The sequence below is a fragment of the Prunus dulcis genome, chromosome 3, assembly GCF_902201215.1.
Source record: "Prunus dulcis chromosome 3, ALMONDv2, whole genome shotgun sequence".
Classification (NCBI taxonomy): Eukaryota; Viridiplantae; Streptophyta; class Magnoliopsida; order Rosales; family Rosaceae; genus Prunus; species Prunus dulcis.
Genome location: NC_047652.1, coordinates 8,556,919 through 8,578,191, shown reverse-complemented (window position 1 = coordinate 8,578,191; position 21,273 = coordinate 8,556,919). Strand labels below are relative to the sequence as shown.

Sequence of the window (21,273 nt, the reverse complement as noted above, 5' to 3'; positions counted from 1 at the left end):
ATGGAAGCTCCTCCTTTCCAAGGAACCCTAATGGTTTCTATCCAATTTGGCCAAGTCTTTCCCTTCCTTTTTCTTCTGTTCCTTTGACTCATCCTATTTGGTGAAATTCTCTCTTCCTAATTGCACCAGAACAGGATTTGGGGAGCTCTAGGCTTTTCCCACAACTGTTCCAGTGGGGAACTCCCATTTTCAGCCATCTTTCTTCCTTCTTTTCTCCCCTCTTCCATGGATAGATCTGATGGGGGGAAAGAAGTGGGTATGTACACTGGTTTGAAGGGTGCCTTGGCTCCTAGCATCCTACACGCGCTAATATCCTTTGGATCTTTGAATGTTCTTCTTTGAAGTTTGCTATGCCCATGCGCTGGAGCCTCTCAGCAGCTTACAGACATAGACATTTTGGCTTTTCATCGTGGTTCATGTTTCCAGCTAAGCGCTGGAGACTATAGATATTTTTCTTGGCTTGCCTAGGCCTTGCTAAAGTGATGAGTTAGCCCATTAAGGACATGGGCTAATTTTCTAGGGTATTTGGGCTTTTTTCTCTCCTTTATGCTTACCCACATATTTTGGCTCAAGACATGGGCTTAGTTTTGGGGCTCCCAAGCAGCCCAAAACTTCAATTTCTCGACTTATCAATGAGCCTCATGAAAGCTCGTTACCATCCATACCACAACCCACTCAAGCAAGTCCCGGGCATTTGCGTGGCTTGGGCCCACTTAAGCTTGTAGCGTGGTTAGGTGTAATAATAATGATTTTTCACTTGGCATTGCATGTCACTTGGCGTACTTGAATTTTGTCGCTTTGAAGAGGGATATGACGCTTGACGGGATAATTAGCTTGGGCTCGTAAAGCCAGTGCTTATTTCAATTCATAGCATGATAGATTGCATATTTATTTGGCATGGCACGTGGGTCATGACTCGTGCAAGCGTGAATGACGAACTTTTGAGTGCTCCAAATTGGGTCTTTTCTTAATAAGGCAATGCGTTGGGCCGAGAATTTATTTGGGCCCAACCCTGGATTTTTTGGGCCTCAATAGTATGCAAGGTAAATTTAGCCCATTCTATTTTGAAATCATGGGTCCGTCCTTGACTATAACAAAGATAAATAGTATTCACATACTTGGTAAAAAAATAAAAAAATAACTAATAATTTGGCATACAAATACTCTCATATCTATCCATTTTCCAAATTTATATATATTTTTTGTTTTATTTTCTGTTAACTTTTATTAATTTTAGTTATCAAAACCTTAATATAGGGTAAGGGTAGAATAGGAAAGAGAAATAACAAAAAAGAACAATATTGATTAAAAAATATTTTTAAAAAAAACAAAATAGAGTGTAAGTGAGGAAAAAGAGAGTGGAGAAATCACCTCCCAAAAAAAACTTAAATAAACGAAAAAGCTCGATACACTTATGCACAGCACCCAAAATCTTCTCCCAAGTTATCTTCAGTCCACAAAGTCATCAAAAAACCATTTATTTCCACATCGAACCCCGGGTGCGTCCATTTCCATTCTCAAATTTGCAAACAAGGTACTATGGATCCAATGTTGTTGATTTGGTTTCAGAGCAGACTATTTCTTCTTACTTTAGGCACAAATTTATTAGTTTATTAGTTTTCTAGATACTCAAGTTTTCCAAATTCTAGTAGGATTTCTATTTTTCCAGATTTCCAGATTTCTAGTTTTAAGTTACCTAAACTCTCTGATTCCTTCCCCTTTCCCTTCGTCTCTTCGATCCCTAATTCTTCTCCTCGATCTCTTATTTCTTCTTTGTTCTATTGCTAAGTGTTTACTCTAACACCTACGGGCCGTTCTATCAAAAGCACTATCAACTTGCAGAGAGAGAGAGAGAGAGAGAGAGAGAGAGAGAGAGAGAGAGAGAGAGAGAGAGAGAGAGAAACCTAACGCCTGATTTATAATTTGTGGTTCGTGATGGGCGGGAAAGGAAAAGAAGACGATAAAAGAACTAGTCCGCTATAACAGTGAAAATATGATAAAAGAACTAGTATACACATGTAAGAAACAGATCATGGAACAACAAATTATGCCTACAAACCACTACAAAAAACACATAGAACAAAATTTTTCAAAATCATGTGGATGAGCCTAAATTCTAGGGGATGTGATGTATGAAACCTTCCCGTTTCAATTTTCTCATTATGAGAAATAACAAAAAACTTCAAACAGTTAAAATGTTGGAAGTCACTCTTCTTTCACATATGTTCAGACAGCCAAGTGAAAGGACAAAAAGCTAGTTCTAATTGACTCAATGTCCAGGGCCAATTAAAACCTTTTTTCTGCAAATTACATACTTGCATTACATTCAGGTAAGGGGAGGATCCATAAAGAATTCAAGATTACAGTCTTCATTTTACAAAATGACGACTTGTTCGTTAGGAATCATCCATCAATTCAACAGTTACATACTCATAAACACAAGCAAAGACACAGGGTGACCCTTGAAAGGCAACCTCACAATCAAATCATAACTGTGCTTCTCTTGAGTCTTGACCACAAAAACCATGTGAAAATCTAAATTTAAGATGTTGTCGATTTGATCAAATTCCCTACTCTCAGGAACATACTATGCCAGATCAAAACAATCTTCAAAAACCCTGTTACCAATTCCATTTCTCAACTCACCTTTTTCAGTGTTACTCATAATGTTATTATTCCTCATATGGTATTTTCATTCTCATTTTTTAAAACTGAAAAATAAAAAGAGGTTCCATAAATGATCATGACCCACAATTGGTACATGTCACAAATGAGATAGAAACCCAATTGAACAAAACATGAAAAATTGCATCTTAACATGGAAATCAAAAGAAGTTGATATAAATGAACCAAGACATACAATTTGTTTAAAGATGAAAAAGCAGACCACATATCTCAGTTTCAGCTACAGGCATTATTTGAAACCAGCATATCAAACACAGGAATCAACAAAAACATATGAAAGAAGAACATGATTTTTTTTTAAATGCATATTTCTTTGATACAAACAGCGAGAGCCCCGTCAGTCCCGACGAATACAAATCCAATAAAAAAAATATACCAATTCATCTATAATATATGACCACCCAAAGAAAGAAAAAATGAATTTCAGTGTACCAAACCCAAAAGCTAAAGCAACAATTACGAAGATAGATACAGAGATAAAAGTAACAGTATAGAACAGTGAAAGAGAACTTGGAAGTGAGTGAATTACATGCAGAAATGCAGCCTTTCTTCAACTTGCACAGAGAGAGTGTGAGAGAGAGAAACCTAACGCCTGATTCATTTGCATATTTCTGGAATGTATATAAGCCTAGTAAACTAGAAGCAGTTGGTCAAACTTTCCATCAAAGAATTTAATTTGTTAGGATTTAGCGATATAAAACATCAAACTAAAATTCAAAAGGCAAAACAAAAGAAACAGTTTTAACATTTGAATTCAGAACAGATTATTTCTTGTTACTTTAGGCACCAATAAAACATTAACTTCTATTCAATCCGTTTTAATGCATTCAGAAAGTCTCAATGCATCATTAGTCAAGAATTAGGATGGGAATTGAAGTGCCAACTAAAGTGTTTCTGCATCGGAAGATGCAGAGAAGTAATCCCTTCCAAAGAATTACCCTTTCCCAAATCGCAACTTGAATGAAAGATATCAACAATGACCACCAACCTGAAACTCTGCCATACTTAGTTCTGAAACCACAATAGCGTAGCACTATCAATTGCTTCACTACTGCATAAATATCATTAACATGAAAAAGAACATGTATCCTATATAAATTCATATTTGTTCCAGACAGCATCCAAGCCTACATGATTATCCATATATAACAAAAATTCACGTTGATGCGTATTCATGAAACAACTCTTCACTAGAGATACTCAAAGCTTAAAAACTTCAGGAAGGTGTATAAACTCACCGGTTATTGGATTGCGCACAACAACAGGGTCATTGATGAATGGTTTGGAATAACTTATTTTTTCTTTTCCCAAGAATAGTATGTGCACTCCGAGTCCTAATAAAGTCACACCAACAAATATTCCATGGTGCAATTCTATCTCTCTCCAACAATTCCGATTCTCATCATAAACTAATGAATATGGAGCCTAATACACTATGAGAAGCATCAACATATGTCTGTGTGCAAGTGTGTGTCTAGTAGAGAGATTCCTACATCTGACTGATAACAGGTGCAAACAAATTATGCAGAGACTATAAAAAGAGAACTAGTATACAAATAAGAATTAGTCCCCTGTAGCAGTGACTCTACAAAAAAAGAACTAGTATACAAATAAGAAACGGATCATGAAACAATAAATTATGCCTGCAAACTACTTCTACATAAACATTGCACAAAAAATGTTTAAATCTTGTGGTTGCAGCAGCTCCATTTGCAACATAATCCAGGCGATGAGCCTTAATTGTCAATGATGTGATGCATGAAACCTCGCCCAGCAATTGAGTGAAACTAAAACCTCCGTTCTAATAAGGGAAGAAGCGTAACTTAATTGTTAAGAGCAGGGGATTTGAGAAAAAAAGTTATACATAGTTCTGGCATTTATCCATAACTACAATTTAAAATCCATTCCATTACAGGAACTTCCACCACAACAAATGAATGAACTCAGAGTTATATCTTATGTGGACACAATTTATAAAAATTTGTCTGAGTGGACACAATTGTTTAGATTTTTTTGTTTCCCGTTTCAATTTTCTCATTGTTTGAACGAATGCCATGCCGTAGTCTTATGACAGCAACGTAAGGAATAATAGAAAACTCTAAACAGTTAAAATGTTGGAAGTCACTCTTTTTACACATCTGTTCAAACTGCTATTCTCTGGATCTGTGAAAGGAACAGATATATTCATTCACGCCCTAGTCTAAAGAAACAATGATAAAGACTCAACAAAAAATGAGAATTCCAGTGTACCAAATTATCAAAACGGAGAACTAAAACAACAATTGCAAAGAAGATACAGAGATTAAAGCCTAACAGCATAAAACAGTGAAAGAGGACTTGGAAGTAAGAGAATTACCTGCAGAAATGTAGCCCTACTTCAACTTTCAGAGAGAGAGAGAGAGAGAGAGACCAAACTTGCCAATATAGTCAGAAAATGTACATCAATGAAACAGCAAGACCAAACTGAAAAGGAAATAAAGATCAAAGTGGCATGTTTGTATTACTGGCTCTACATTAGGTACAAAAAAATCAATAGAATAATGTATTACAATTAATGGTTCATGAAAAAGGCTTTCATAAAATACAATTGAATTTCATATGTAAACAATAAAGCTAAGCTAAGCTGCACCCATTATAGCAAAAGTTGATGGTTTTGGGCTTGGAACCACATGCCTTGACATGAGCTTCAGAGGAAGAATCTCCTGCTCAGAAAAACCAACATTTTCTTGAGCCATCTCCTCTGCATCTTCAGACTTCCAACTTCCAAGGGGTATGAAGCTAGGACAATCCGGAACAGAGGAAGCCACTGCAGAAGACACTTGCTTAATTGGTTTAACCTCTCCAACCCCATTATCCAGTTTAGTCACAAATGGGTGGTTCAAGAGCATAGCAGCAGTAAACCTCTCTGAAGTGTTCCACATAAAGCAACATTGCAAGAAATCTTTAGCCTCTTTTGATAACCAACCAGGAATGGCAGGAATTCTTGAAACAAGCAGGGCAGTTAACAGGTCCCGAACGTCAAATACGGCGCCAGGTGTGAAATCCCATGGATGTCTCCCAGTTAACATATGCAACACAACACAACCTAACGCCCAAATATCAGAAGGCTGCTGTTGAATTCCATAAACCACAGCTTCTGGAGACAAATACATTGGTGTGCCTCCAAACGAAGGCTTCTCCAACTTCTGATTTGCCTTCTTTGTGAGCCCCAAGTCTCCGATTTTTGGCACAAAACGAGCACCACCAGAGGAACCAGCGGCATCAGACACAAGCAGAATATTCTCAGGCTTGAGATCACAATGCACAAAACCCCTTTCGTGGATGTACTTAATCCCTTTCAAAATCGACTCTATATACTTTCTGACTTGGAATTCACGCAACCCAAAACCCCTTGATTTCTCAATCAAATCCGCCATTGTTCCTCCATCCGCGTACTCCAAGAACACATTGAATAAATGACGGCCATCAGCGCCAATCGTCTCATCCTCTCCATAGCAGTTGATAACAAAAGGGCAGTGACGAAAAATGTAAAGAAGAATATCTTCCCCCATCAGATCATGCGCCTGAGAGGCCAATGTCGATTTCACGGCCACAATCCTTGGCACACCCTTCAAACACAACCTGGGTTTTTTCACGAAACCCAAATAAACCCACCCGAATCCGCCTTGGCCGAGCATCGGCCCTCGAACCCACTCGCAGCCACTTAGTGAAACTGTCAAGTAATGATCTGCATCATCTGCAGAATCGTCTACAACTATTATCTCATCATGGGTTGCTCTTTTTCTCTTGAGACCCGCCATTGCTTTTGTGCACTTCGTTCAAAAATGAAGAACAAAGCTTTTTCCGAAGATACAAAGATTCTGGCTTGTAGAAGAAGAGCAGAACTTATGGGCTAACAAAAACAAAAGAGACGACGGAGAACAAGAGCAGAACTTGTGGGTTGTAGAAGAAGCAGGGGAAGCAGATCGCAGATCGATTGATGAACGAACAAGTCGATGATGATGATGATGATATGAAGAAGAGAGTTGGAATTGAAAGAAACCCTTAGGCTTTACGAAAGATCTGCGTATTCTTGACGCTGTTGGGGTTTTTCGAAATCCAACTTTCTCTTTCCTAGTTGCGTTGGGAAATTGGGTATATATAATTTTCCAACGGTCATTTTTTTCTTTTCGCCGCGGCCATTTATTGCGCTCTAATTAATAATCGAATAAAATATATTATTTTTCTCTTTTTTGAAGTCAAATTTGAAATAGCTTCGTAAATCTGCACCTCTGAACTTATTTGTAATTTAAATTTTTTAGATTTTGTCGCGGACAAAATCTTGGAGACGAGGTAAAAAAATAATAATTGTCATTTCATTCCATTTAATGTCTATTTTTTATATTATATTTCTTGCATTTTTATTTTTATTTTTTTAATAGATTATTCAAGGCAAAACTAAAAAGAGGAAAACCATTACACATGGTTCCTCAAGTGAACAATGCCCACAGTCGGTTCCAATGATGCATTCTATGTTAATAATAAAGGCACTATTACTTTCTTCGAAGGAAAATACTCCCCCACGTCATGATTCAATGGAACTGCCTCCGCCAATGATTGAGTCGTCCTTGTACTCGATTGTATCATACTATGAGGACCGCGAGTATATCAATTGTATGATGAGTGAGATGTGAATTTTATAATAAATATAGACACGCAATCGAAAATCTTATCTGAAAATTTAATCTTAAATTTTTTTCCGAAAATCTTATGTGGAAATTTTATCTGAAATTTGAGATGAAAATTTTATAATAAATAGTCACACGTGGCAACCGAAAATTTTATCCAAAAATCTTATCAAAATTAATGGTTTAAGTATAAAAATTAGAAAATAAATTAAAGTAAATAGTAATTGCCCTTGCCCTTTGGGGTTGAAACAAAAAAAGTAAGGGCTACCACTATTCACGTAAATAGTGACAAACATTGCCTTGCCTTTGCCCTTTAGGGTGGAAATGCTCTTAGACCTCGACAACCCAGCTCTCTCTCTCTCTCTCTCTCTCTCTCTCTCTCTCTTAGATGGCTTTTAGACCCACCCCTTCCCTCTTGTTAGTAGGGGGTGGGCATGATCTGGTTCTGCCTAGTTCTCACCCAAAACCGAAATATAAATAAGTATTATTCATCTGGTGTGGTATGGTCTAGTTATTGACTAAAATGACTAGGAGAACCGGACTTGGTTCTATGGAATTGCAATTAATATTGTATCCAATTATATTGAGATTTTTCCACATTAATTTATAATTTTTTTTATAAAATTATTTGGATATGATTTATTTAATTATTTATTTAGATGAGGTAGTAAATTTTCCTTAAATTGTAAAAGGTTATAGGCTCGAGCGAACAAATGTGGCCTCATAAAAACTTTGCCCAAGAAATTATTTGGATACGCTGTTGGAATTGACATGTCTTACAATACGATATTGGAATTAACATGTCTTCCAATTAGGTTACAGACTCGAGCGAACAAATGTGTTCTAATGGATACCGTATGCACTATGCAATTAATACCATATCCATTATTGAGTTTTTTCCACATCAATTTATAAATTTTATAGAAGTATTTGGATATGCTTTCATCCTATTGAAAAGTTGTACATATTAAAAAAAGTAAATTGTTGTAGACCTCCTCAAATAAGGACCCTAATCGAACTTAACTCCATGAACTAAAAAGTTAGCCAATTTAACACTCAAATTAATTAAAATGGCCAATTTACGCCTATGTTAAATTTTATCACATTTCATCTAAAATTGCATTATAAGTGGCATGCGAGACACATGTGCAATATAATTGGAGAGCAATATAGTTCTTCTAACCCATTTTCCTCCCACCATTCATCTTCCCTAATAGTTGAGGCCAAATCAAAAACAGCGGAGCCCTAAATTCACAAATTCCATCATTACAGACAATTGTTATGACATATCCTCCCATTGCATACAGTTGAGAATGAGGAGAAGAAGATGAAGTGGTTAGAAGATGCGAAGGAACATGCCTCGAGCAAATGGTTCAGCCGAGTCCAATTTCAAATACCTAGAGCAAGAAGTTCTCCGTGTGTTCTAGAGATAAGGTGCCTTCAGTCCAATCCATAGTCTAAAATATCGATAATATCGACAAAATATCGAGGATATTATCGTTTTTTTTTTGTCACAGATTCAGTACGTATCCATACACATATCGTATAAATATCGACAATATCGATGATAATATAGGAGAATAACGATATCGATAATTTCGCTCACACTTCAGCAATATTTTGTCAAAATATCGCTATAATATCGAAAAATATCAATGCAATGGAAAGAATGAAAAATAATAAAAATAAAAACACAAAGCACACATGCAAAGGGGATTCAAACCCCTGCATTTCACTCCTCCAATGCCTTAACCACCATGTTGCTTATGTTTTTGTGATAATATGCTAAAATATGTATACTTTACTTGTTTTGTTTTGAACTGTTTTTGCAAAAATTAGATTTTCAAATGAAAATGTGAGTCTTTGACCTTTCCTTTTTGGGATGAAATCGAGCGGCTTATGGAAAGAATCTGAGACCCAATCTTCAAATGATTTTGCTTATGGACAACATCAACTAATCTCGGATCCATATGGGTGGCATGTTAACAATTACATGCAAAACTATTTTGGGGATTTATCATTTGATGACTACTCTTCACAACACACTTACTATACACATAGCGATGATGAAGATAGTGAAAAATTTGAACCTCATATGAACTCTATGTGGTACTAAATCACTCATGTATCTTTCGATGCAATGTATAAAGTATAAAATATTATAGTAAATCATTATATATAAATGATTATAGTGTGTTTAATCTTCTTTCATTAATTACTACATATTTTCTATACTGACAGTGTTTTTCAGCTCGCTGTATAATCAACTTAAATCAGTTAAACCCATCATGTAATGCATTTTCTTCCAATTTTTTGTGATAAACTAATAGATAATTGACTAAATAAACATCTTCCAAAGTTTTAATAAAAATTTCAAAGTTTTTTTTACAATTTCCGTGGTTTTTATTCAATTTTTATTTATATTGGTAATATCTTGATATTTCCATCGAAATTTCTGTATTTTTGAGCTACCGATATTTCTGATACCATCGATATTTTAGACTTGGGTCTGATCTGACATAAATAATCCCCATCATTTGTTACCAAGTTAACCGAGCCTAGTCTTGGTGCAAAACTTGTATTTACACGTCTGTCAATGGTTGTTAAAAGCCCAATGCTCCACAATGACATTTTTAGTTTCAATTTTTTTTTTTTTTGGACAAAAACATTTTATAAAATTTGTAAGGCCATCTCCAACTCATAAGGCTAAACCTAAAATATCCCAAATTATAGTCTAAAATCTCTCCCAACCCAGGAAAATGAAGAGACCAAAATTTGGAAAAACCCAAACTTGGACCCAAATAGCAGTCCAAGTATTTTCTGGACCCAAAACTATTCGTGGAGCCCAACTGCATCTGAAGCAACCCCAATTTGCAAAGAATCTGACGTGAGCCCTAGCTCTTGCTGTGCTGCTGCTTTTTGGCAGCTTGTCACATCACATGTCAAGCTGCTGTGAAGTTGCCTTTGGAATCCAACGGCAACAATTCAATTTGTTTTTTCTTTTAATATTCTAAATGCAACTTAAATCAACGATCTAGATTAAATCTAAACTATTTTATTGGTATAAAAAAAAGATCCAACAGCTGAAATTTAAATCCAATGGTCAAAATAATATTTTAAATTAATCTGGATCAGGTCCACCCTCAAAACTCACTCCAAACTCTATAAATACTCATCCATTTCTCAAATAATCTACCAAAAATATTTTATCTATTTGTTAATTCATTTTTCCTTTGTCAATCTCATCAATCTCCTTTCATTTTTGTTGAAGATGTCCACAAAATCTCAAAGAGGTGTGAATTGGAGGCTCGAAGAAGATGAGGCATTGTGTAAAAGGTGGGTTTCTGTCAGTGAAGATAGGGCTATTGGCATCAATCAAGCAAGTGACACATTTTGGAAGTGTGTATATCAAAAGTTTCTGGAAAATGATCCGGGCATTAGTGGACCTGAGCGACGAACATATCAAGCCATTGCTTCTAGGTTCAAGACTATCAACCAACAATGTTTTCTTTGGAAGACATGCTTAACTAAGACCAATACGAACCCACAAAGTGGCTCAAATCTATATGATGTGGTAAGTAACCATTCTTATTAAATCTTTAAATTTATATTTGTAATTCTATTCAATTCCAAACTTAAGTTTATTTTTTCATGCGTAGGATGTGTATGCGAAAACGATCTTTTTTAATGATAATAAGCCTCCAAATAGGCCTTTCAAGTTGTACCATGCTTGGGAAATCTTAAAAGATTGCCCAAACGGGAACTATATAAATGAGCCTCCCACACAACCCTCTTCTGGAGTTAGTGCAAGTATGGTGAATTTGGATGATGACGCAGACGATATCACCATGCCTGGTCCAAGGCCTGAGTGACGAGATAAACAAAAGGATGCAAAAAAGAAAAGAAAAAGGAAGATGGCTGACCCTTCTCAACAAGCAAGGGATAAGTACTTGGAATCATTGGTTGAGCAAGGTATTACTTTCGAGGAGGATAGGAGAAGAAAGCTCAACATATTAGACAAGTTTGTCCAAGATCAAGCTGATGCTTATGCATATCAGAAGCAACAAGATAAGGAGCCCAAAAACAAAAAAATAATGTCCATGGATGTCAAATTTACTCCAAGAAAAAAGAAGTATTGGGGGGATAAACAAGATGAAATTATGCAAAACATGCACATGGTCAACAATCTACCGTTAATCTTGAAGACAACTCGGGGGACTATTATCCAACCCCCCACGATGGTGGTTATTAGTTTATTCCTATTAGGTTTCATGTATGGTGAATTTGAAGTATTGTGTGCTTTCTTTTAGAATTATGTTGTGTGTTTTCTTTTGGAATAAAATTATATTTTTGGAATTTCAAATTTTTAAGGTCAAATTGTTCAAAAATTTTAATTATGAAGTCATTTAAAAAGATTGAATGAAGAAAAGTTATCCAGAAAAAAAAATAAACTTAAATCATTCTTAAACAATTTAATAAAGTTGCAGACTTAAAATTTGAGTCTGGAGGGTTGGGAGAAAAAAGGATTTGAGTCTGGGCAAAACCCAAATAGTTATTTTTTGGAGGGAAAAAATTTAGGTTTAGCCCCAAATGGGTTGGAGAAGGCCTAAGAGCACATCCACAATTTGTAATGGCAAAACACAAGGGGAGGCAAAGGCAGTTACTTTGCAAGTGAATAGTGCATGCCCTATCAATTTTTTTGATGCATTCTCACCCATTGTGATGGCAACCCAAGGGCAATCACTATTTACATGAGTTATGAAGAGGGAAATTTGTATGAATTTTGGTGTGGGAAGTAAAGATCATGGCTAGGTATTTATAGAAAAAAAAAATTATGAATTTTTTGGTATTTTTTCTTTTTGTTATTTATTTTAATTTTTGTGGTATTTAAATTGGCCGCGCTGACGTTAGCTTGCCCATTCAACAGCCAGGCAAGTCTTGCCTTTGGGCTTACCTAGTTTCATGGGGGCCACTTCTTGCCATGAACATTTTTCCTTGATTAGGGTTTTTTTGGGAGCCTAGGCCCAAAGTGCTCTAAAACAAATGCAACATATCACTAAGGAAACAATAGACAATTTTTTTTCCTCGCCATAAGGTATTTTCCTTACTGTTTTACCATAAGGCGTCCTCAAGCAATCTTAATTTCCAAAGATACAAGAGATAATAACGATGTGGTATCTACTGGTGTAATTTGTGTCATCTTCTGCCAAGTCAAATCCAGTGCTTGGGGATTCTTTACGACCTTTAACAAAGCCACACTTTATTTTGGGTGCTGATTTTCTCACTTCTGTTTTGTCCACTTACACTCCCTTTTGTTTTTATTTTTTTAAAACTTTTTTCTACAACATACAAGGAAGTGTAAGAGGACAAAAGAGGAGTGAGAAAATCAACTCCATTTATTTTTTAATAATTTGCCCAAAAGGAATTGACTTGGGGTTTTGAGGGCATCAGAATGAGTAGAAGTGGAGATAGCAACGACCTTGGGGTCTTCCTCCACCTCCACATGTGTGGTGGTGGCGGCGGCGGTAGAGTTAGGGTTCGGAGGGGTGCTTATATCGAAGGAAATGACGTTGTCGGGATCATAGGTAACCTTGCTCAAGGCAAGGCTTGTAGGTGATCTCTAGGGCAACCCATCACCACCCCAACTATCGCTATCAATGCTCTGGTTATTGCTCCCATTTTCTTCTTCTTCTTTGTCTTCTTTTTACTCTCTTCTGCTTCTTCTTCTTTCTTGATTTTTCACTCTCAACTGACGACTTTGTGCTATTTGGGATTTGGGATTTAGTGACAAGTAGCTTTCCATTGAGATTTTTGCTTGTTGTGTTACTCTGCACTAGCGACTCTACCCTCTAATTTCATTCGACGTGTGCCTCAAGTGACATAATGGACGGAATTTTGGATGAAATATGATAAAATCTAACAACATGAATCAAATTGGCTATAGTTATTAATTCGCAGACTAAATTGGCTGATTTTTTAAGTTGAAGGGGTTAATTTGTACAAGTGTCATTTTGCCCCAATTCCATCTATTATGTTTTAGACCCATCAGTTTTGTTAGGTGGCATAAAAGGACCCAGCTAATGTCAAAAGACTCCCTATAGGTTTGGGGTAATTCTTAATATGGGTCTCGAGATATCAATTTCATCAATTTACACCTTTCCGTTAAATTGACCATTTGGTCAATCTTTAATTGCTGATGTAGCAACAATGGGACCCATCCCAACTAATAGTTTAAGTAGTTTTTTTACAAACAAATAATTTAAAATTTTAGAAATGTTGTAAAGGTTTTTGTGTGGAGCCCACTAACTATTCATTTGGAGACTTCGGGTAACGTTTATCTGCAACTTTCCCTTAGTGCACATTCACGTGGGTTGGCTGCCTCTACCCAATCTGCCTATAAATAAGGCATTATCCTGCCCTTGCACATATACCAACTATCAGAGAGAAACAAGAGAGAGCCCAGGCAAAGAGGAGAAAAGAAGAGGAGAAAAAAGAGAAGAAAAAGAGAGCAGAGAGAAATTCTCCAAGAGAGAAAAATCAGTGAGCCACATATATTGTAAACACTAAAATTGCAGCCCTATTATTTTGCATAGTGGAAAAGTTACTGCTGCTGCTCTCCGAGGACGTACGCATAGCCGAATCTCGTTAAATGTTGTGTCTCATCTACTTTACGTGCAGCTCAATATTCTTCTCACATAATCCCATTCATTTTACAACAAGTTATCAACACGAGAAGCTCTCAGGTATAATTTTCTACACTGCACTATTATTTATACTACTAACCATTGTGTTAATGGAAAGAAGAAAAGCTGTTAAAATTAGTCCAACCTGATTTCCTACTTCCACTAACATATAATAGTATGATATATATATATATATATATATATTATCTATATGGAAAGCATTTGATTTGGGGGGCAAGTGTGATATCTTACACAACATCTTTTGTATATAATATTATGGTATGATATCATGGCTTACGTTTTATTTTATTAGGCCCACATCAAGTTTTGTGGTTATAGTAATATACTATATTATGTATGATAATATATGGTAATATAATATACCTATATATATACACATATTAGGTGGTGGTTTTATCCTCACATTTATTTTATTTACTGTATGATGTAGGTTCATTAACCATACAATTTATTGATTGTATGGTGTAGGTTTATTACCCATATAGCAGTATTTATTTAAAAATGTGGCGCGGGTTTATCGTCCACACAACTGTCTTTACTTTTATTTAAAAGTATGGAGCAGAATTAGTGCCCATACAAGTACATTTACTTTATTATTGTATGGTGTGGAATTAACCCCCATACAACAGACAATTTACTTTATTGCACATTTACTTTTATTTAAAGTATAATGCAGGATTAACGTCCATACATGAGGCAATTTAATTTATGAATTTACTTTACCGCACATTTAATTTTATTTAAGGTATGGTGCGAGATTAACGTCTATACAACAAGCAATTTAATTTATGAATTTATTTTATCACACATTTACATTTATTTAAAGTATGGTGCAGGTTTATCGTCCTTACAAGCAATTTATTTATCAATAATTTATTTTACGGATTAATTGTGCGGTATGATGAGTTTTTTTTTACAGTACACATATCAGGACTAGAAGTTCCTTGATCCTCATCATACAACTACATCAGGACTTGAAGATCTTTGATGATGATATTGATATGAGAGCTGACAGTCTCTCTGGTACTATACTTGTAAACAAGAGATCGGACTTGAAGATCCTTGATCCTTAACATGTAAATAAGGGCCTAGAGTTCCTTGATGATGTAACAGTACCGCATTGGTTAATATGTCGTACACATAAAAAATAACTATACTGGCAAATGTACTGTACACATGAATAGATACGTATTCATGACTTGATGAATAGTACTGTATACATGAATAGTACGTATATATGAATAGTGACGTAAACATAAATATTAACCATCTTGGGTAAACCGTCACTATATACAAAAGGGAACCTGCAATTCCTTAAACTCATGGATGAGCAATTAAATGAGATGCCATAAGTTCCTCAAAATATGGACAATTATGTTAGGACTTGAAGTCCAAAAATATGTACAGAAAATTGTAAAAATGTCCATACCATGAGAATATGTGATTTTGGCCTGAAGTTCAAAATCTAACAGTGTTGAGAACCTAAAGTTACAACAGTTAAATGGACAACCCTTGAGGTATTATTGCAAAATTATGGTACACCACATATTTCTTTGGCGTAAGAAAATGATGAATGTAATAAAGTTCGATTCTGTTATAATCGAAACCTCAAGGAAGAAATATATTTTGTGAATTCCAGTTGTTAAGAATACACCATGAAATGGATAATATCAGGATAAACCTTAAATGATGAATTGAGGCTCCCCACATATTTTGTTATATTATATGATCTGGGGCCGGAAGCTCATGAATCCAAATATATGAGAAAATCCCGAACCTGAAATTTTGGGTATATAGTAGTTAATGCTCTTCACTACTATATTGCAATATTATCATGACTTTCCTCAATTCATATTTCGTGCCTATCTAAAAAAGGCAGATAAATTCTGAGGTCGTGTTTAGCCCTGGCCAGAAGTTCCGAACTCATATGCATTGAAATATATAATTTGAGAGATTTTATGTGGTTATTTGAACCTATGAGGCACAAGGTTCCAAACCGTTATTTTGAAAAGACGTGAAAACCACAGGTGCAAGTTTAAGAATTTGCGCAATTATTATAACAAGAAATGAGCATACAACAGATTGATTTTTCCACCTACAAGGAAAAGCAGGCTTTACAAAATCTATAAAATTACATTATGTTCTGGAGGCCTTTGAAGGAAGATGACGGCACCTCTTAAGCTTAGCCATGAGCCTCTCGTGGTCTCCCAGAATTCTTTCAATGGAAACCTGCAGCATGTCTAACATTCTTAGTGTATCAACGGAGTACAAACTCATCAGTTTCAACAAGACATTATTTTCTTTTTTAAGTTTCTCAACCTCCTGTTGAGATTCATGAAGCATTCTCTGAATAGACGAATTTTCAGTGGTCTGGAGACGAATTTTCAGTGGTCAGCTCCTGAACCTTGTTTCCTCTAGCACGCAAACGATCAGCCATGTTAGAAACAGAAGCAGCACTCTAAATGCTAAAAGCCATTGAGTCATCAATAGCCTCTTCATCAGACCTCACTATAATAGCATTTCATCCATTGGAATAAGGAAATTCCTAGCTACTATTACGGCAATCGCATCATTCATCATCACAGAATCACTAACCGTGAGATGACGATTTTGGGATACAAAGGATGGACTCCAGACTTTGGCGTCACGAGTTGTGTTGGGAGCAACATTTAAATCAAGATGGTTTGGGTGAGAAGAAGAGGAAGCCATTCTTAGGAAGGTTTCAAGGAAAGTTTTAAGAGAAGCTAAATTTTCAGAAAATGAAAGGAAGTTGAGTTGAAACGCAGTTACTCAATCAGGTCTTGCAGAGGCAATATCTATAGACGAAAATGTGGCATCGTTTCCAGGATCCCAATATTATCTCATATCCCCATATTCTTTTTTTCTTTCCCAGATTCTAAAACTTCACGCGGCTTCCATTAATGACTGTCGGCACTTTCGGCGTCTTCAAGTATTGTCTTCGTTAAAGCCAATCTTGCTTTGCGGATTTCACGGAGCTACTTTTTCAAAAGCACCTCAAGAACCTCACGAATTTATGTGGTTAATTTGAGATTCATCGGGCCTAACTATTCCGCTCATTTATGTATAAATGTGATACTAACGAAATTTTCTTTGCAGAATACACCCAGTTTCCTCCATACCTAGTGATGCAATATCCACTTGTTTTTCCTATCAGTGAGCACTCAATATGCTCTTGAAGCAAGACTATCTCTGATCATCCATTCAGGAAGCGAGACTATTCCTGATCACGTTTCCGCTACATCGGGGAACTGTAAAGACAACCACATGCTCTAATCTCCTGAAGTTCTTCTAGACTAGGAGAAGTGAGAGTTTGTTGTCTGCTCCTACCAGCTTCCTTCCCTGATTGCTTACCTTATCTTGCAATCAATATCACAATTTTTTGTATCTTTTCTTTCTTTTTATAACTCTCTGTTCATAAGGGATTTTATTTCTTTAGAACGAGCATTTAAAGAAATAATCCATGTAGTGATCCTAACACGAAGGGTTATTTTTTTGACAGAGAGAAGAATTGTGATTTTTGCTCTTGTAGGATATAACTAGATCATCAAGGATTACGTTGTTTTTGCTGAGCCGATACGAGCTTGGAAGATATTTGAGCAAAGTCTCTCCCACCTAAGGATGTAAGCGATACTTATGTTATTTCATACTTGTACTCTTATTTTTTTTGTACAACATCCTTGAAGGTAACCAAATGGAGAGATAAGGCCGTTCCAGAAGAATGCCATGCAAAGGACCATTCTAGAAGAATGACTTGCATTATAGATCATTCTAGAAGAACGACTTGTATTATGACCATTCCAGAAGAATGGCTTGTATCATTCCGATATGTATCCATGAATTATTAATGCAAATTTTACAAATCGCAAGTTGTTTACATTGATAATACACTGCATAGATTAAAGTCCCATAAGAACAGAACATGGGTATAGCAGTGATTAATATGATGCACGCCTATTGCGTAGCAAATGATATGGATTGAAGTCCTGAAAGGACAATCCTTTAACATGTCAATATTGATACAGTGCATACCTAATGCGTAGCAAACATGTATGTATTAATCTATGGCATGCCTGTAGCATGACAGATATATAGGTTCTAAATGTTCCAACTCCCAAAATGGAGATTATCCACACACTACTGTAAAATAACGCTTCATTGGAAGTTATGATCCACATTCTCACATAATTCATCTTATAAGAGATGTCTGTTTGGAAAGAGACAATAAAAGCCCCCTGAAGTGGCTTGGGTACCCAAAGCAAAGAAATGCTTATAATTGATGCATGCGCATGCACATGAGAATGGTGGGGATCATGAATTGATGAATGACAATTTTTAGTTTTGGAGTAGCTACTCAAATCATCAATGGGTTATGTTGATTGGAACCACGTTCTATTATTAAATGTCGACAATGTCATTGGCCAAAATGGAAAGAGGCAATTCCATTATAGATGAGAATGAACGTGAAAGAATAAACCCATAGTACGAACCCCAAAAGATGTTAATACTGAAACTTATACTTGGGTGTTCGGAATAAAAGGGAATATACCCACTTTGTATGACACAATGTTTCTGGCATAAACAAGGAATGTTGGGTTTCTTCATATTTACAGATTCAATTGTGCCCCCTTATTGCACATTTATGGAGACCAATATGTTATCTTTAAGGATCATTAAATGCACAGAGCATATCACCAAAAGTGATTCCCTAAAGATGTATAAATAGAAAGGTTGAAGCTATATAATGTGTCATCAAGTTTAAATCGCTTAAACAAAATCCTTGAAAAGTTTGCAATTGCATGAAGCGTGTCCCTGAAGGACATGTGCCTGAAGCACAAAATCTGTACTCAATACTAATATGTATAAAATGCCTTAGTGAGTACATTAATTATGATATGGTTGCAACACATTAAAACTCCTGAAGAGTTCAAGAAATATTTGTCTCGGCCTGAAGATCGAGCGTTATGCCAACCAAATTTTTTCTTATACTAAGAAAGTATTGAAGCATTTTTATGTAGGTTAACCATTTGGCACTTAAATAATTTTCCGAAAGTATACTGGACCGAATATTATATGTTTCAGATAGAGCTCAGCTCCATCACCACCAGTTTGGGATGATGTGAGGCATATTTGATGCTATCTCCGCAAAATGCCATATATGGACATATTCTTTTCAAATGAACTTACAAATAGCCTAGATTTTGTTAAATACGCGGACTCTGAAAATTTCTATGGTCGCTTACTGGAAAAAGTTAGTCATGAAGATTTCAGGGGGAGATTTTTTCAAGGGGAGCATCCAACAATATTACAAGAGCAAGGTTTTAATGAGGCAACCGATTAAGGGACTTGTGGTTTCCAAGAAGGAGTGTTATAAAGGTTTTTGTGTGGAGCCCACTAACTATTCATTTGGAGACTTCGGGTAAAGTTTGTCTGCAGCTTTCCCTTAGTACACATTCACGTGGGTTGGCTGCCTATACCCAATCTGCCTATAAATAAGGCATTATCTTGCCTTTGCACGTATACCTATACCAACTATCAGAGAGAAACAAGAGAGAGCCCTGGCAGAGAGAAGAGAAAAGAAGAGGAGAAAGAAGAGAAGAAAAAGAGAGTAGACAGAAATTCTCTAAGAGAGAAAAATCAGTGAGCCACATATATTGTAAACACTAAAATTATAGCCTTATTATTTTGCATAGTGGAAAAGTTACTGCTGCTGCTCTCCGAGGACGTAGGCATAGCCGAACCTTGTTAAATGTTGTGTCTCATCTACTTTATGTGCAGCTTAATATTCTTCTCGCATAATCCGTTCATTTTACAACAAGAAATTAATTATACAACCTAACAAAAACATAAAATTGATAAAATAAAAGCAAACCCTACCTAGCCTCCACTTTCCCCAGCCACACCAACCCCTACCCACCTCCATATCGACCGTTACCCCATCCCAGCCCCAGCAGGCCCCCAACACCAGCAACAGCCGCCATCTTCTCCATAGGAGCAGCAACGACACCACCACCATCCCTCCCTCCCTCCTAGCCCAGCTCGCTACTCCTCTCTCATTTCCCTATCCCTTAATTGTAACCACCCATCCACCCCACTACCATCGCCAATAACAGATCTCTACCATCTATTGTAATGGCACTGAAGAAAAATATCATCAATCAAACAAATGGCAACAGTCTCAATCAACGTGGGAATTAAATGGAACTCAATCCCTTCCACATCCATCTTCACCACCACGAAATCTCTCTCTGAAACCGTGTTCTTCAACCAATCCGTGAAATCAAACCCCTCAATCTTATCCACATTATCCCCATAATTCAACAAAGGCCTCACCGGTTGAACCCTCCCCATTCCCTTACCTTTTCCCACGGTTTTCTTACTTGGGTCTCTTGTGTTCTCAAAGAACTAGAACAAGGTCTCATTCCTCACCCTAGCCGAATATGTCAAAAGAGAAACTCATTTCTTCATGAAAAGCCTCATCAGCCTGAATTGCATAGACCTCAAAGCTCTTGTTCTGTTTTGGGTACTGTGTTTGGGTATGAGGTGACTGTGGGTATAAAGGTGGGTAGGGTACGGGATGGTGCGGCTGAGGAAAGTGGAGGCTGGGTAGGGTTTGCTTTTATTTTATTTTATTTCAATTTTATGTGTTTTTGTTAGGTTGTATAATTAATTTTTAAAATTTTAAATTATTTATAAGTAAAAAAAATACTTAAATTGTCAGTTGGGGTGGGTCCCACAACTGCCATGTTAGCAATTAACGATTGACTAAATGGTCAACTTAACAAAAGGATAAAATTGGACAATTTTGAAAACATTAGGGTGTAAATTGATGAAATTGATACCTCATGACCCATATTGAGAATGACCCCAAACCTATAGGGGTCTTTTGACGCTAACTCTTTTTTTCCTTCTTTAAATGATGCCACATATGAGTCAAGTGTTGAAAATAAAATAAAAAATGTTTTGTTTTAAAGGACCCAGCATCACACAACCCACTCATCTCCCCACCTATTCCACCACCCCAATTCCCCTCCCCTCCTCTCCCCACTGCCATCCCCCACCCAACCATCTACTGCACCTCGCCTAAGCTCCCCACCAACCCCTAAAATTTTCGCTACACACCTAACCCCCCAATCTTGACCCTTCTCCCATCACTAGCCTCGTCGAAAGAGCCCCCACCCTATACCAAATATGGCCCA

At 36.4% G+C, this 21,273-nt stretch overlaps 1 protein-coding gene across 1 annotated transcript; it reads right to left on the bottom strand.

The window, feature by feature from the left end:
* Positions 1 to 5,160: 5,160 nt before the first annotated feature.
* Positions 5,161 to 6,782, bottom strand: LOC117622667 (mitogen-activated protein kinase kinase kinase 17-like). Its single transcript, XM_034353425.1, has one exon. It carries the CDS (start codon positions 6,483 to 6,485, stop codon positions 5,304 to 5,306), a length of 1,182 nt encoding a protein of 393 aa, XP_034209316.1. The 5' UTR covers positions 6,486 to 6,782; the 3' UTR covers positions 5,161 to 5,303.
* Between the last annotated feature and the right edge of the window lie 14,491 nt (positions 6,783 to 21,273).

Excerpts from the sequence above, each read along its gene's own strand:
- LOC117622667 (XM_034353425.1), bottom strand. The coding sequence starts at position 6,485 with ATGGCGGGTCTCAAGAGAAAAAGAGCAACCCATGATGAGATAATAGTT.